This window comes from Phaethon aethereus (genome assembly GCF_964289735.1).
Source record: "Phaethon aethereus genome assembly, chromosome: 1".
Classification (NCBI taxonomy): Eukaryota; Metazoa; Chordata; class Aves; order Phaethontiformes; family Phaethontidae; genus Phaethon; species Phaethon aethereus.
In genome coordinates this window covers 163,507,631-163,524,157 of record NC_138575.1, presented here as the reverse complement: position 1 = coordinate 163,524,157, position 16,527 = coordinate 163,507,631, and the positions used below count along the sequence as shown (strand labels likewise).

Below are 16,527 nucleotides of genomic sequence, written 5' to 3'. Positions count from 1 at the left end.
AGCTTCACTCAGCAGCAGGCATGAATGGCCTAGCTGAGCTGGAGAAACATGGTGGGGAGTCCCTCAGCCCTGGGGAAGGTACGCTGCACCTCTCACCCTGCTGTCACATCCACTGCCTCATGCCACCTCACCCTTCCTTCTCCTCCTCCTGTCCCCAAACACTGTCTTCTCACATTTGCTTCCAGGTTGAACCAGAGAAGGGACATGGTTGCAGCAGCAGTTGAGGCAAAGAGATCAAGAGCCAGAAAAAAAGAAATAATATCTCCAGAGCCGGCGGCAGCTCCCCATGGCTTCCTATCCCAGGTGCTTGATACGATGTGTGCTTGCCGCCAGGCTAGAGAGAAGGGTGCCAGGTATGGGGGTTGTGCATCAGAAGATGAGGAGGTTTTCCTTACATGCCAAAAATGCCTCCCTAACAGCTTAGTTAAGCAACCCACATCAGCATTTCCTGATGAAGGTCCTATCAGATTGCACGGCTGAAAAATACTCGGCTCTAGTTATAGCAACACATTAAGGAAAAGGTAATAATGACTGTAATGCAAACTGAATTCAAAGAAGAAGTTCCAAGTTATTATTTGTATTGTTATGCCTAGAGTTGATACAAACAAACATTTACCTTATTATAATATATATTGCAGCACACATTAATCAAGATCAATTAAATGGATAGTGCAAGTTGAGAACACACACATGTGAGATGCCAAAATAGGGAGGATGAGTAAGATGGTATTAAATTTCCACAGCTATGATTAATCACAGTTAATCTATCAGAGCTCAGCCAAAAATAAACTAATAGTCAAAAAAGGAAAAAAAAAAAAAAGAAAAGAAAAAAGAGAACCTCTGGGAAGGGAATGCACTTCTTTAAAGGTTTTAGAAATACACTGTCAGCTGAACTGCAAAGCTACCCTAGTGGCACCACTTCTCCCCCAAGAAGATGTTATAAAAATGAGTCACGCCCAGATGACATACAAAATCCTTAATGCATCTGTTTGAGGGACTTGCTGTGTTATTGTCCTCTTTGGACTTTGAGTTCTCCCTCAAGCCATAGTTTGTTGGAACTATATATTCAGCTCAGACTAATTGATGCAGTACGTTTGCAGCATTGTTTCCAAAATATTTCCACCAGCGTTTCAAATGTTTCAAAAATTAACAGTGGGGGTACTTAGCTATTGGAACAATTCAACAAGGGTTGTCATTGAATTTTTTTTCTATTGAGGTTGGATGTTCTTCTAGAAGTACACTCTAGTTCAAATAGGAATCAATTCAGGAAAGTTCTGCCGGCCTGAGTTATACAAGACAAAATAACTAATGATAAATGAGTCCCTCCTGTAGCCTTAAACATCTCCAAATCTGTTTTGCAATTCCTGTAGTGTTTAAGACAGCTTATCTTTTCCCCCACCCCTATTTTATCTGTAACTTATTACATCAGCATCTGAGCCACCTGAAGGGATAGCATCTCAAAATGCCAAAAATACAGAAGTATCCGGTTTTGCTTATAGCCATTTTTCACCTTTCTAGTTTTGGAGATTTTATGAGGGGAGATTATTTCATTAATTAATTTTAATGTAATTGTTTCCAAGAGACATTTCTTCCAGAAATCAGCAGAACTCAACTTGTTTCATGGCTATTCTGACATTATTGATATGCACTTCCAAGGAGGTTCTTGTCATCTTGTCTATGTCTGCAGGACAAATAAACTTTGAATATGAATTTCCCTACTCTATGGAATGCACTGGTATTAGGGATATTTTAAGCACTTAGTTTGTATCATCTGCTCTGTAGCCAAAGCTCAGCTGCCCCATTTTGAATAGACAATTATGATGCTATCATTAAAAATGTAAAATAGCAATACAAACTACAAGAAATACAAAGCATTTAAGTTCACCTCTACAGTACAGATGATAATATTAGAAGAAAAGCCAGCTCATCTTAACATGACAGATTTTGTTTTTACCTTGGGTCCACATTTGCTGTTGCTTCATCAATGATAAGGATCCGATTTTTTTTTAGAACCGCTCTGGCAAGACACACCAGCTGTCTCTGACCAACACTAAAATTAGACCCAGATTCTGCCAGCTGCGTCTCCATTTTATTAGGTAGATCTTCCACAACCTCCTTCAGTTGCACCTGTTGACATGTCAACATACTCTAGGATGAGTAACTCTCTTTTAAATCAGCTATTGTGTGTCTGATGACACAACAATAAGTATGCAAGGTTTACCTTTTACGTTCTGACACAAAATGAGTAAGTGCCAAGTTGGATTACACAGTGTGTCAGTTATTAGAATTCTAAAAACATTAAAGCACATTGTTAAGAATCTATTAATGCTCATTAAAACTAAGATATGAATCAAAATGTAACTAAAGCATCATCCCAAAGAATAATTTTTTCATAAAAGACTTATATAACAATATACATGCCTACACACACATGTACAAACATACATATATACAAACACACACACAACGGTCTACCTTTTTCCACCAACAGCTATGCCCTTATCAAACCTGATGAAAACATCTAAAATCTAACGCACACAAGCACTGTAGTGTTATTTGGCTTGTAAATATCAGATGTACATTATTAGATTTAATAAGTCACCTCTTCCAAGGCATTCCACAGCTCTTCATCGGTGTATTCATTGAAAGGATCTAAGTTTTTCCTCATAGTTCCAGTGAATAAAACAGGCTCCTAAAACCAAGTAAAATTAGCATTCAATTATAAACACAGGTTTTATACTGCAATAGGTAATTTAGTAATAATCAGAACTAACCTATATCAACAATAGCACAGAAATATCCAATAACAAGCTATCTTTGATGAAATGCAAAGCTTACACAATAGCATGCTTAAAGGGAGTGGGGGAGGAGGGCAAGTGTTCAACCAGTCTGTATGAAGATAATTTACCAAACAGGACAGGTCTGTTTGCAAATTGCTGTACACAGTTATGTTGGTACTGAAATGGGCATTTACATGCCACGCTATCTACATACTCACATGAAATCATTCCTATCCTCCTGGTATTGTTAATGAAAACCAGCAACTACCACTGTCAATGAGCTCACACTCCTAAATTACGTTTGGGCAGTTTTGAAAATTTGTTTTTGAAGTACATAAACCAAAGAGGAATCAAAGAGCTCACAATGCCTTTCTGGTTTTCCTTCTCTATTTGCTTGTGAGGTTTTTTTGTTTTGTTTTTTCATTTCACACCATAAAAGCCCTTTAATTTTACCACCAGAGCCTAAGAGTAACAGCTTTCACCATTTCAACATAATGTTTAAACCTATACACATAGAAGTTAATCTATACTGCCACAGAATCAAAGTAAACTTAGTTAGAACTGGAACACTGCTGGGCAAAGCTCTAACTCAAAATGAAAGCTGACACCAGGGAGTCAAATCAGTACCTTCTCCCATTCAGGTACCAATGTGGGTTTACCCATGGTCAAAGCAAGTTTTGTTCTACTTTGGTTCCTGGTCAGACCAATAACAGATCATTAATGAAACTGGCACAAATCAATTCACACTGGAAAATGTAGTGTTTGAGAAGCGGGAAAATGACTTTTGATCCAGAACTCCTTAAGCAATGGATCAGTACTCACTAATGTGAGTTGCCAGACCTGAGAGTCATGCACTGACATGACTTTCGGGCTAAACTCCTCTTAATACCACACATAAAGACAACAACAAGTCAAAAGCTGTAATAGTGCTAATCATAAATGGAGACCATTCATCATGCTGTCAGCCTTCTTTAAATTAAAGAAATCTCATGCAAAATGTTTCTTTTTTTCTCCCCTAGGAAATAAAGTCTAACTTACATTGGATAACTTCAGCTTACTCCGAGATTAACCTCTGTTGTGACTTACGCCCCATCTAACCCTAGTGATGCCCAGCTCCAAAGGGCTGCAGCAAAGCAGAACAGAATTTAGACCTTCCCCCTTTTATTGAGTCTTCATTTCTAAACCACTCTGAGTGTTATACAAGGATTAACAAAGACAGAACATGCCACAAGCAATGTAAAAGAACATATGCATTTCTTGATATAACATGCCAATTATTTGAAAGTATCTGTTGCATTAGGAACATGTCACTAAAAACTTGTTGAATGAACAAAAGGATTAAAAAGAAAACATGAACAGGTTAAAGAACATTTTTCTTCAAAAACACTGAGGAAGTAATTTGTTTAACAATACATATTTTAATATGCCATTTGGTGTGTTTGAAAGGTATTGTTACATTTATTTTCCTTTTCAATCCATTTTTATAGGTTGGCAAAATAAGAGGCTGAATTTACAAAGTGTTCATAACTATTATAAAAGTCCTAACAACAGACATGTACTGCAACAGAAGATAAGGATATTTTTTAATTATCATTTCTGACACAGATTATTATTTAAAATAGTCTGGTTTATGAGAGGAAAGTAATAAGAAAAACCTGTAAATAATTGTTGTAAAAATGCTTGCAGTCAGGGAGGCAGACAACATTTGCATAGAAAAGATTTACAAACACAACCTTCACACAGCTCCATCCAAGCAAGCAATTAGAAGCCTAAGCACATTTTTATTTCTCCAGGTAGGTATTTAAACTTACATATAAGAAAACTTCAGTCTTGCCTCATCACTCTCTAGGAATGCTTCTGTTTAGCATGTTTTATGTTATAATTTTAATAAGCATCTCTCCCTCTGGTTTCTTAGCATCCCACATAATTATGAAGATATTTGCTGCGAAATAACTACCTGATGTTACGTTATTATTTCTATTATTGACACGACTATTAATACAGTACAAGACAATGCCTATCATTCAGTTTATTACAGTATAAACCTTATTCCAAACCCTCCTCCTTTTCTTACTACCACCACTTCATAGTTTTGTGTATTTTTAGTAGAAAAGAAGTCTTCCCTTATGTGGAAAAGAAATGCTGCCTGCTAGCCTTTGGACACGTAAAACCCTTTGGGACCACAATGAAAACCCTATCATGTAAACTTGGTAAAAGTCACAGAATTTAACTAGATTAAAATACTTTTACAACCATGTCAATAGACCAATGTAAGAAAAACCCCGTATATAATTAAATGCAGTGAACCTTCAGCATCTGCATCACTCAACATCTAGACACTGTATTTGACCAGTAGTTTTTCTGTCTCGGTACTCTATTTTATTCAACTGGGTTGAATTCTTCCAAAAGTAGAAATCACCTGCAATAGCTACAGGCCAGGCTTTCAAAAAGCTGTAGACCTTGAATGAACTGATGATCATCTGCTTTCAGGAGAAATAGAACTTAAATCCACATAAAGTCCTCTTTACACAAAAAAGTTGACTACTTCCAGTGAGTACCTCCACTGTGCAATAATAAAGCCTTCAGCATGCAGAAACAAAAGACAGCCTGCATTAGGCAACAATCCAATTGCTAAGGGAGTACCTTTTTTCTTTTATAATAGCATACCTGCTTCTTTTCTCTGTCTCCTATTCTTGGGAAAGGAAAGAAAAAAAGGCAGGTAATCAAGAGAGGTTTAGAACCATTATTCATTACCATTTTTATCAGATTCTCAATTTAAAGAAATACTCTGAATGCCATCCTGCCGACGGGCTAGCAAACATTCAGATACAAAGATGGTGTAAGGACTCTAAATACAGCTTTAGTAATAAAATATAGAGATCTGAGAATTAATGCTAAACATGGCAAACAAATTCACCTGATTTCCAGCCTACTGTTCTATCTACCTGCCAGAACATCCCAGATTAATTATTTGCTAAAAACATGACTGTGCGTTTGCAGCATATGAGCTTTTCCCTCTTCTTCCCTCTCCAATAGAGAGCAAATGATCATGGAAGAGATCACAGCTCTCATGAAACATGGTAATCTGCACAGGCTCTGCCTTCAGGAAGTTTTGAGGTTATACATAACCCTTCTCTGATTCAATTTAAAAGTCTCATTTAAAAGTAGGACCATAGGAGAGAAGACCTGTATCCTACTGAACTTCATGGAACACCTTTTCTTCTCCTCCAGCACCAGAGATGAGGCTATTCCCAACACCATCTTAGTTGTTTTCCTGTATTGCAGCCTTTCCTGCATTCAGCTTCTAAAGCTTAACAACTTTTTGTTTATGGGTCATAATGACCCACTCTTTTGTCTGTTCCCCTGGTCTCCTCCTGTCCAACCTTTCCCAAATAACAGAAAGGCTGGTAGTTCACTTCTAGTTGGCACATTTGCTCTTTCTGGATCTAGCCTCAGTCAGTTTGTATAGGGGTGACTAGAGAGGTGAAAGTGGTCCCTCTAAGTCACTTACCAAGGAAGCTTCAGGCAATGCAACAGGCAGGAATTGCTGCCAAAGGATCAAGTGACTTTGGAGGACTGCTGAAGACTGGTATATTCCTGCCAGATTTTCTCTGCTCTTTCCAAGACTATAGGAGGACACCTACTGCTAACACCTACTCACAAGTATTCCAGAGGAATGGACAGGGGACAAAACTATGAAGAAAATGCTCGAGTCCCCAGAGCTGATTCTATTTATCTTAAAATAATCAAGACCTTACTCAAATAAGAATAACTCCTAGTTAAAGTTTCTATGTCTACTGCATACAGGGGTGCAGCGGGAACATATCCTGGCAAAGCATTTTAAATACTACAGCATTATATTGAAAATGGTTACAGCAGACCAAGTCACTCTCTTACCTGAGGTATAATTGAAATTTTCTTCCGCAAGTCATGGAGTCCTAGCTCTGACGTCAAGTACTTATCAATCCAAATCCTTCCTTCGGGTTCCGCCAAGCGAAAGAGGGCTGCTATCAGAGAGCTTTTCCCAGCTCCAGTTCTTCCCACTATTCCAACCTACAGAGCAATCCAAGTTTGTACAATTAAACCATGAGCTTTTCAGGTAAGTTAATATATCAAACAATAGTTTTACATCACAGGATTTATAGTAGAACAAGCACCAAATAAAACTCCTTTATAATTAACGTTTTTTCAAGAGGAAAAAACCTCCCCTCAAATCAGTTTGGATTCAGGTGACATTTGGATACCAAACAATTTCTTCGATCATATTCAGAGGTGAAAGATTTTCCCTTAAAGTGTGGTGTGTTATTGCATAAACAAGATAAAGTGGCTCAGTGTATAGAGTAATGTGATTCAAGGCTGCTAATTTTTATATTAAACCTGGTTTGCTGGGTGATGTTAGGCAAATCATTTCAGGCATGCATCTACTTCTCAACCCAAAAAAGGCCTCCCATAAAGCACTTTGGGAACAACTTATGAAGAGCATTCCCAATTTAAATAACTGAGACTGATTTTGGTTAGCATGGTTAAGGTGAAGTACTTTAAAGTAGTCAAACTCTACAGCCAAAACTAGCAGGACTATAAACTGTATTCATGCTTCAGACAGCTTCAACAGAGAGGACACAAGTATTGAAACTGCAAGGCCATGTGAACAAACCACAATTCCTTTCCAGACAGAAGAAACAGTGAATAATAAAATTACAGTGATTATATGTTCTGTATGTTCCCAAAGAAAAATCAGAAGCTGTATGCAATGTGAAAAAATAATGCGTTTTGGAAAAAAGAGGTAGAGACAATGCAAAATATGGGATTGCTAACTTGAATGACGAAGGGTTAAGACCTACAAATATTTCATATGAAACCAACACTTGGGAGAAAGTAGGCCCATTAATAAATGAGGAGACATATAATTAGTAGTGATTAAATATTACTTGAGTAGCAAACTCTTTTTTTTTAAAATGTTGTCTTCAGGTAAAGGATTCTTAGAGAAAACAATGTACAGTAATCAATTGTATCAGAGAAGGTGACGGGTGTAACCCTCTACATAGATCTGATCTGGCAGGATTTGTTATTTCCTGCACTCAGTTCTAATCGCTGCATTTCCAGAAAGAAATCAACACATTGGGAAGAGTTCAGAGAACTGAAACAAAAAATTAATATGGGTTGGAGATACTGATTTGATGAGGAAGGATTTATGAGGATTAAGCATGTACAATATAGCCTGGTGAAGTGATGGGGGTGCAGAAGGGAGGAATAAACATGAAAACCTTCATGAGTATACGTACAGACACCAGAGGGCAATTACCCACTGCCTGAGACTCAGATGTATGCAGTAATGACTGCTGGAATGAAATTAAGCACAGGAAACATTACATTGAAGAGCAAGGAGAAACTGTCTAACAGTCAAAGGCATTAAGCTCAGACAAAGCACCAGTGCCCATGTTTGATCCAAAATGCACAAAACACTAAAAAAGTACACTGCAAGTAGCAACTTACGCTGCATAACCTAAAAGTATATTTTCTACTTCTATCTTCTGATTCAACAATTTCATCCAACAATTCATTATTGTACTATTGTATACAAACTAATTAACATTTATACAGTGCTAATTATTAAAGATACAGACTAATTTAAGCAAATATGTTACAAGAAATGATAAAATGCCTCGTATTCTAAATTATATCAGTGAAACAAAGGAAAAATAGTTCTGACAGTTACACTACAGCTCAGAAAGAAAAGGCTGAATGGAGAACACAGACACACAGAGTTGTGAAAACAAAAGTTCAATTGTTTCTCTGTAAATGTCAGTGATATAAAGTATTGTATTAAGGATATAAAGAAAAAACATAAAAAATACATTGATACTTAAAATAAAAATGCAGCTGCTCTGCATATTGTCAAAATCCCACTTTCAGTTTGGCATCAAATGAAAGGACTATGCTCTTCAGTATTTAGAGGAATCTATTTGTATTTTTGGTCCAATTGACTACAGGCTGCTGAAAATTGACATGAATTTGAAACAGCTCTCAGCATACCCATTTATTTATTTTTTTAATGCATTGTATTCTTCAGAGGCCCATGTTCACAGCCAGTGCAAATATGGTGACGGTCTGCAAATGGAAGTCGCAGCCACCTAACAGGAATCACATGGCCAGGATTCTGTTGCCCGATGTAAGCCATGTGCATACTCAGGACTACACCTGCTACACTGGGCTCATCATTACTCAAGCGTCACTCGTACTTCAAAGTAGAGCTGCACAAAAAATGAGGGTGAGATTTACAGCATGTCAGCTACTCCACTGAAACTGCCCGTGTCTTTGTTATCCCTCGGGCAACCTCCCTTTCGTGCTACGCTGTGAGAGTATTTATGTGAACAGCTGCCATGCCGTAAATCCAGACCCTCATCCTCCTAACTTTTTCATGTAGCCATACCCTCAAATTTAGGATCTGTCAGGACAAGGTGCATTTAACAATATTAGTCAATAAGCATTCATAAGCACCCTAAAATAAAGGTAGCGGTGTTTAAAACCCAAGGCTACACATGCTGTCCGTCTCCTGCTGCAGTTATAGAAGCTGAAGAGGTTAATCACAGCCAGCTGCTGGCAGAGCTCCTTACACGAGCACTCCCTCGTCTGTCTCTGGCAGACTACGCTACATCAGCAAAGATGGTTAAAACAGAGGGTCCTTCCTAGCCTGCTTGGACTGTAGGGAAATACTGAATGCTGAGACAAGTGGATCAAAGGAAACCCTAACCCACGAGTGATCTGCTAGTAATCACCTCCTCCATTCTTACTGTACCCACAGCTTCCCAGACAGGGTGCTGGGGTGGCTACAAGAAAAACTACAAGCACGGCAGAAGTTTGAACTCATTCATCCTGCCAGTAACACTGCAGCCACCAGAAGTCCGTACGAGCCAGGGGTCTGAGCAAGCATAAGAACACCTACTGACAGCCGCATGGGTAGAATCCCTAGCGGATCTGGAAACCGTGTTCTGAAGAAACACTTCTCCATAATTAAAACCAATATAAGGAGCACAGATGCCTGGGAGATTTATTTTACACAGTGGCAGTCTACTGCAGTATTGTGCGAAACATCATAGCAAACAAACATGAAGTTCTTGGCAACAGTTTCAAGCTGGGCCAATTCACTTTAGGACGACAAAACCACAGCATAACCACTCAGCAAAAATAAATACCCCCAGTCATCCCTCCCCCTCCTGCCCCCACCAAGGACTGAGTCACACATTGCTAATATTTCTCGCTTCCGTTTTTTATTTTACTTTATTTCTGTCTCTCACTAAGAAATGTAAATCTTCTTGTCTGCTATTACATTGGAGTGACATATAACAGCTAGAGAGATGGCCCATAGGCAAGAAAAGTAGAGAGTAGATAAACATCCCTTCTGCTTTTCTTCTTAAACACCATTTTTAACTCACCCATACCTAATTCCATGAGATCATCTCCATGCAGCAAAGTTGGGCTGAATTCTTGTAACATGCATGTTATTAAAAAGGTCCACTTGAGGAACGGAACAGGTTTGGGACTGAATGGAAAAGCATGTTACAAATGAGGCCATGGCAATGATTGTAGAGAGTTGAACCAGCCTCCTAGGGAAGATATCCTAATCAAAAAAGTACATGGGCATTTTGAATGTAGCAAAGCACGAATTAACACTGCAGGGCTCTAATTTAATTTTGTCTGTGGGGGAGACCTTCCCTGCAGCACACTTTCAATTGGGATAGTGTCAAAATTGAGGAGGAAGAGTCAAATTTGCAGAGGAAGAAGAGTTTTATTTCTAGGTTTCTTTTGGCTACCAATCTAATTAATGGCAACAGTTAATTGAATTGGTAGCCGAAAGGAACTGAAATAAAATCCCCAATTCTAAAATTATGCAACTGATCTGTATTTCTTTCTTCTCTCTTCCATTCAGGGCTCTGTGCAAGAGCATGTACGTTCCTTATTTTCAATTGTCTCTGCTCACCTTGTCTGTTGACATCCTTCGTTCCATTTATGTTCCCTCTATTGAATCCCCCATTTCCTAATGCAGCTCCACTTGTTTTGAATTTGATCAAACATATTTGGCTTAGTTGGTGTTTTGAATGTCTGTCACTTTCTGACGAAACCCAAATTTTATCAGAAAATCACTAAATATGTTTAACCCTTTGTTTTGACAGACAGAAAAGTCATGTTCCTAGACACATTTATGCTATACTTATAGTGAATAAATAGGCTCAAACTTTTGTTATTAAATATGACCAAGGCTCATTTTTTAAAGGAACACTTACTAATTTCCTAACATCCATATATTTTATGAAGTGTTTTTATCACACAGCTTCTTGTCAACTTATCATCTTTGCTTAATTTCTGTGAATGGCCAAAGACAGCCATATACATACCTTCTCTTTTGGTTTAATTAAAACAGACAAATGTCTTAACACCAAAGGTCCATCTACACTGTAAGTGAAGTTAACATTTTCAAATGCTATCATTCCTTGGCTTGGCCATTCAGGTGGTGGATGCTTGTTGGTCTCCCAAGAAGCTTCTTTTTCAAGTTCTGTGTATTCCATTACTCTTTCTACTGATATCATCTAAGGGGAGGAAAGATGACATATATACATAAATTTCAGCTTATTGCATATATTGCAAGCATATATATGTGTGTGTGTGTGTGTGTGTATATTTTCACTATAAAGATTGAATGTAAATTATTCCAGAGTTTTTCTTTTAAGCACAGATAAGACTATTTGGTACTACCCTATGCTTACTTTATACAGCTGAAAAAGTGGAAAGAATGCCTCTCATGTCCTACTACAGACCCAAATTATCATGACACATAAATCTATACATAAGCATTAATTTCTAATCAGTCTAATAATTTTCAAATCTAAGTATGTGCATAATTATTACGAAATTTAAGCTATGAGAGCTGTCTGGCTTAGATGACACCATTGTGTGTTTGGAAGACAAAGCTAGAAACAAAACTGTCCTATGAGCTAGCACAACAGCTACTAGCATTGAGTTACTGGCTTCATCATCCCTTTTTTTGCCCTCATCATTACCACTGTGCTCATCCCCATCAAATCTTTTAAATATGTTTCTCATAACCAGCTCCACAGTCCAAGATAGCTGTCACAATATTATTAGTGACTTATATGGAATAAAACTTGTTTTCCTATGTGTTTTATGCCAGATATGAAAGAAATGGCAATATTTGCTGATGACTGTCTTCCTCCTCTTATGGAAAGGAAGAGAAACAGAAGTTGAGCTATCTGTACGCATCTATCACAGACAGATTCTGAAAAAACCCCATCATAAAGATATCCAGTAGGCTTATGTTGCCTGGAGTAGCTTTAAGGGCAGAGGTCACCAGGCAGCAAGGTCTCTGACCTCATTGCCACCTACCCTTTCCACATTACAAAATAAGCTCCAAGGAAAAGTTGGAAGGCTCTGCAGAGGGATCTGGACAGGCTGGATCAATGGGCTGAGGTCAACTGTATGAGGTTTAATAAGACCAAGTGCCGGGTCCTGCACGTCAGTCACAACAACCCCATGCAACGCTACAGGCTTGGGGAGGCGTGGCTGGAGAAATGCCCAGCAGAAAAGGACCTGGGGGTGCTGGTTGACAGCCAGCTGAACATGAGCCAGCAGTGTGCCCAGGTGGCCAAGAAGGCCAACAGCGTCCTGGCCTGTGTCAGAACTAGTGTGGCCAGCAGCAGTAGGGAAGTTATCGTGCCCCTGTACTTGGCACTGGTGAGGCCGCACCTTGAATCCTGTGTTCAGTTTTGGGCCCCTCACTACAAGAAGGACGTTGAGGTGCTTGAGCGTGTCCGAAGAAGGGCAACAAAGCTGGTGAGGGGTCTGGAGAACAAGTCTTACGAGGAGCAGCTGAGGGAACTGGGGGTGTTTAGTCTGGAGAAGAGAAGGCTGAGGGGAGACCTTATTGCTCTCTACAACTACCTGAAAGGGGGCTGTGGTGAGGTGGGTGTTTGTCCCTTCTCCCAGGTTACTAGCGGTAGAATGAGAGGAAATGGCCTCAAGTTGCACCAGAGGAGGTTTAGATTGGTTATTAGGAAAACTTTCTTTACTGAGAGAGTGGTCAAGCATTGGCACAGGCTGCTGAGGGAGGTGGTGGAGTCACCATCACTGGAGGTGTTCAAAAAACATGTGGACGTGGCACTTCGGGACATGGTTTAGTGGGCATGGTGGTGTTGGGTTGGCAGTTGGACTTGATGATCTCAGAGGCCTTTTCCAACCTTAATGATTCTGTGATTCTGGGAAAAGCATATAAGGAGTGACAGAGTAGGATAGAGAAGAAATATTCTTGCCTCCCCCAAATGTGGTCAGCCTTTAATAACACGGGATTTTTGGTGGATGTCCACCTGTCAAAAAAGTTGATGCTATCATAGCTCCATAAAATGATCAGCCTTCCACATCAAAGCCAGCTTCGTGAATGGGAAGCCTTCCTCCTCCAAAGTATTTCTGAATCGCAGCCTCCAAGAGAGTAACTCACTACATAAGAGGGTCCCAGAGATTGACACTTCCAAAAATTCCCAACCGGTATGAGAAACCCTGAAAGCTTTCTTCCCATTTTTCACCGAAGTCTGTCACCACTAGTTTATTTACGTCTGAAAAATGCTCTAAAGAAGCAACGTACTAGACAAAAAAATAAAAATCTAACATTATTATTAATTTTACCTGTTATTAAATATGGCTTTGCAACTTCTATGAGAGGACTACATATGTTTCCTAGACTGTGGTCAGCAAATCATAATTACAAGTAACCTTCAGTTGTCAACATAACACAAAAAACTCGCCAAGTTTATGCTCAGTGTGTTCTTTTTATAGTCTTTTTTCTTATATATTAACTTAAAATAAATAGGCAAACTAGTTCATGCTAGTAAATATTGTATATCGGTGGAAGGCATTTTAGTTTATGTATTTTGGAAAACACACTCCTCTCAGCTGAATATAAACAAACACTTCCAAATATCTGTTATCTTACAACAAATGAAGAGGATATAAGCCTTTACAATGAATTAACAGGACCCTAAAAATGTCATGAGGCGTATAAATAAATTTTAAAGTGCAATAATAAATAATAAATTAAAAATTCCAAATCTAAAAAAATAAAATTAAAAATAATCTTACTTATAGAGAGGGATTAATTGCTTGTTATCTTAGCAAGTTGCAATGCAATTGTCTACACTGTAACTAGACAGTCTCCTTTCTGCTGTGAAGTGAGATCATAAAGTCTCCCTTACTATGAATGGAGAGGGACAGTTACTGGACACAATTCATCTCAGCAGACATTCAAAATCAGTCAGACAAATTATACTCTAGAAGAGGCTATTTTTCTTTATATACTGTAAGTGGTGCCTCAATCGTTTGCTAAGGTATTCATGTCCTCAGTTAATTAAGAAGAATCCAATCCTTAAGGCCTCATGTCACAATCACAAAAAGGAACCAAGAGGTGAAAAAGAAGAAATAAACGTTACCAGGTTTTCAACTTCAGCACTTTGTCTAACACCCCACTGGAATGTTCCCATGAGGGTGATTGCATAGGAGAGTGCCAAACCAACCTGCCCCGCATTCAAAGCTGCAGAACAAAGGAAAAAGAGAATCAAATAGGTACACTGGTAATTACACAAAATCCTAGTTAACTTCACTTTCATGAGGTTACTTACATGATGGAAGCATCACAGCCAGAATTTTGTTTGGTTACACTGTACTTGCCATCTGTGCAATGAGTAGCTCCAGGCAGAACAGCTACTTGCTGCTTTTTTTTGGGTACTTTTTGGAAATTGTCTGTATATTTGAAAAGATAATCCCAATTCTCCTTGGCCTAGCATTTTATCTAAAAGCTAAGGTACAGTCTCAAGACCATACTTATATAGCTTGTTAGGGTCATCCCTATCTGGCTGAGCATTAGTAACTTTTCGTTTTTCTAAAGGAATTAGATCAGCTCCTAAACCTAAGCAAAAAATGAGTGTAAAATGATTTCAAAGTAAGTTACGAACATTTACATCCACTTTGTACTCTTGTAAGTGATCAGATAAAATAACAGGACACAATATTTCTTCCCGTTTATATAAGCATTTATTGTGTTCAGTGGGCCTATTCTCACAAAACAAATTAATTCTGTCTGCCCCCATATTAAGCACGATTGTCCTCTGACTTACTTGAACTTTATCCTAGTACAGCTCTATTGACTTCAAGAGAGCTACTCCTTATCCAGAGGCAAGGAAAGATTCAGGACCATTGTTTTGACTTGTCTTTTTGCATTCTAGTAACATCTAACCTAGCTCAAAATTTTCAGTGTTGAGCAGCACAGAGCGTTCAAATTTTAACACACACATGCACATACAGAACTTATCCAAAGGAAAAAGAAAAGAAACAAAACCAGCAAATTAGCACTAATTTTCATGTCCAAGATAATTACTTCTTCCTTCATATTTTAGATGCCTATCTCATTCTAGTACATCTAAACCAATTACATCCTGGATGATGCATACACTAATGACAGTTCATGAGTGACAGTGAACATGAAATGTATTATTACGAGGCTATTTTCTTTCTGGAACTGGCCTATCCTGCTGATCCAAGATATTGGAAGAGTATCCCTAGGAATTTTAGCTTGCCTTTTGGCCTACTGTGCCATGTGTAGAAGGGAAAAAAGTTTTTAAGAAGCAGCTCTGTGGGTGTTTCAGTATAAAAAGCAAAGCCCTGTAGGCCTAAAAAAGAAAGGCAAAGGTGAGGAAAAAGAAGAAGATTTATTTGTTGTTATTGCTCTGAAAGCCAGAATCTCAAAAGGGAAGACTACAGATATCCAAGTTTGTTTGCACATTTGGGGATGACGGTAGATGCATGCCTAAGCCCAGAAAATGTCTGAACTGTATCCAGTATTTGCAGGAAAGCAGATACAGCCCCAATGCCCTAGACTGAGGAAGAGATCATGATCTAGAAAGAAACATTTAACTTAATCACAGTCCTTAAACAATTAGAAACAGCAATCTATGAAAAAGAATTAGACATTACTATACATGGTAATTACTGGGTGAACTTTTTCTAACATCTGTACTTACTCTTGGCGAGAAGCAGGGAACCAAAAGCAACCACTATAACAAAAATGGCACAGATGGCATCCAGACGCACAGCAAACCACCTCGAGGTCGTCAGAAATAGAAACCAGGCCTCTAAAGTGTATTTTACAAAGACATAAGAACAGTGGATTATTAGAAAACTAAGCTATATAATTGTTATTAAACTAGTTCACGTTAATTATAACTTGTTAAAAAAACCACACATTGCCATCTTCAAGTACATGTCTGTATGGACTGATGATGACCAGAATATTGTCCAGTTTTTCTGAAATGGTCTAACCTCATTTTCACATTAATAGCAGCCACAGCTAGTATAACATACAGTCATAGGAAGAAAAAGAAAAACAGTCAAGGCCTGAAGCACGGTCCATTTATTTAAAATGGAAGCCTTTTTTTTTTTTTAACTCTGGTGGACTCAGGAGTCTTATACAAAAAACAGAAGTACAGCTACATTTGCTGTAGCTGGACTACAGCCTACAGGCTTCTAGCTAGAACATATCACAACACAACTGTCAGAGCCAAGTCCTCAGAAGGCAGCTGCAGCCGGTTAAGCTCCTGTAAGAGCTACAGAGCTGTTCAATTGACTAAGTGCACAAATCGACTTTCAGGGAAGCTCACAGGTGGACATCTCCACAGGGCACTCACATCCA

At 38.5% G+C, this 16,527-nt stretch overlaps 1 protein-coding gene across 2 annotated transcripts in view; it reads right to left on the bottom strand.

Annotated features, from left to right (window-relative positions):
• ABCC4 (ATP binding cassette subfamily C member 4 (PEL blood group)) overlaps nt 1-16,527 on the bottom strand; it is a gene marked incomplete at its 3' end in the record, with an annotated part of 156,449 nt that overhangs the window by 24,664 nt on the left and 115,258 nt on the right. The window contains exons 23-29 of one of the 2 annotated variants that reach the window (XM_082014247.1): nt 15,860-15,970; nt 14,273-14,373; nt 11,174-11,365; nt 8,063-8,119; nt 6,678-6,833; nt 2,603-2,692; nt 1,955-2,127 (exon numbers count right to left, since the gene is read on the bottom strand). In XM_082014247.1, the coding sequence (XP_081870373.1) occupies nt 1,955-2,127; nt 2,603-2,692; nt 6,678-6,833; nt 8,063-8,119; nt 11,174-11,365; nt 14,273-14,373; nt 15,860-15,970 (880 nt within the window). The remainder of the gene's footprint in view (nt 1-1,954; nt 2,128-2,602; nt 2,693-6,677; nt 6,834-8,062; nt 8,120-11,173; nt 11,366-14,272; nt 14,374-15,859; nt 15,971-16,527) is intronic. The other variant, XM_082014248.1, reaches the window with a different exon arrangement.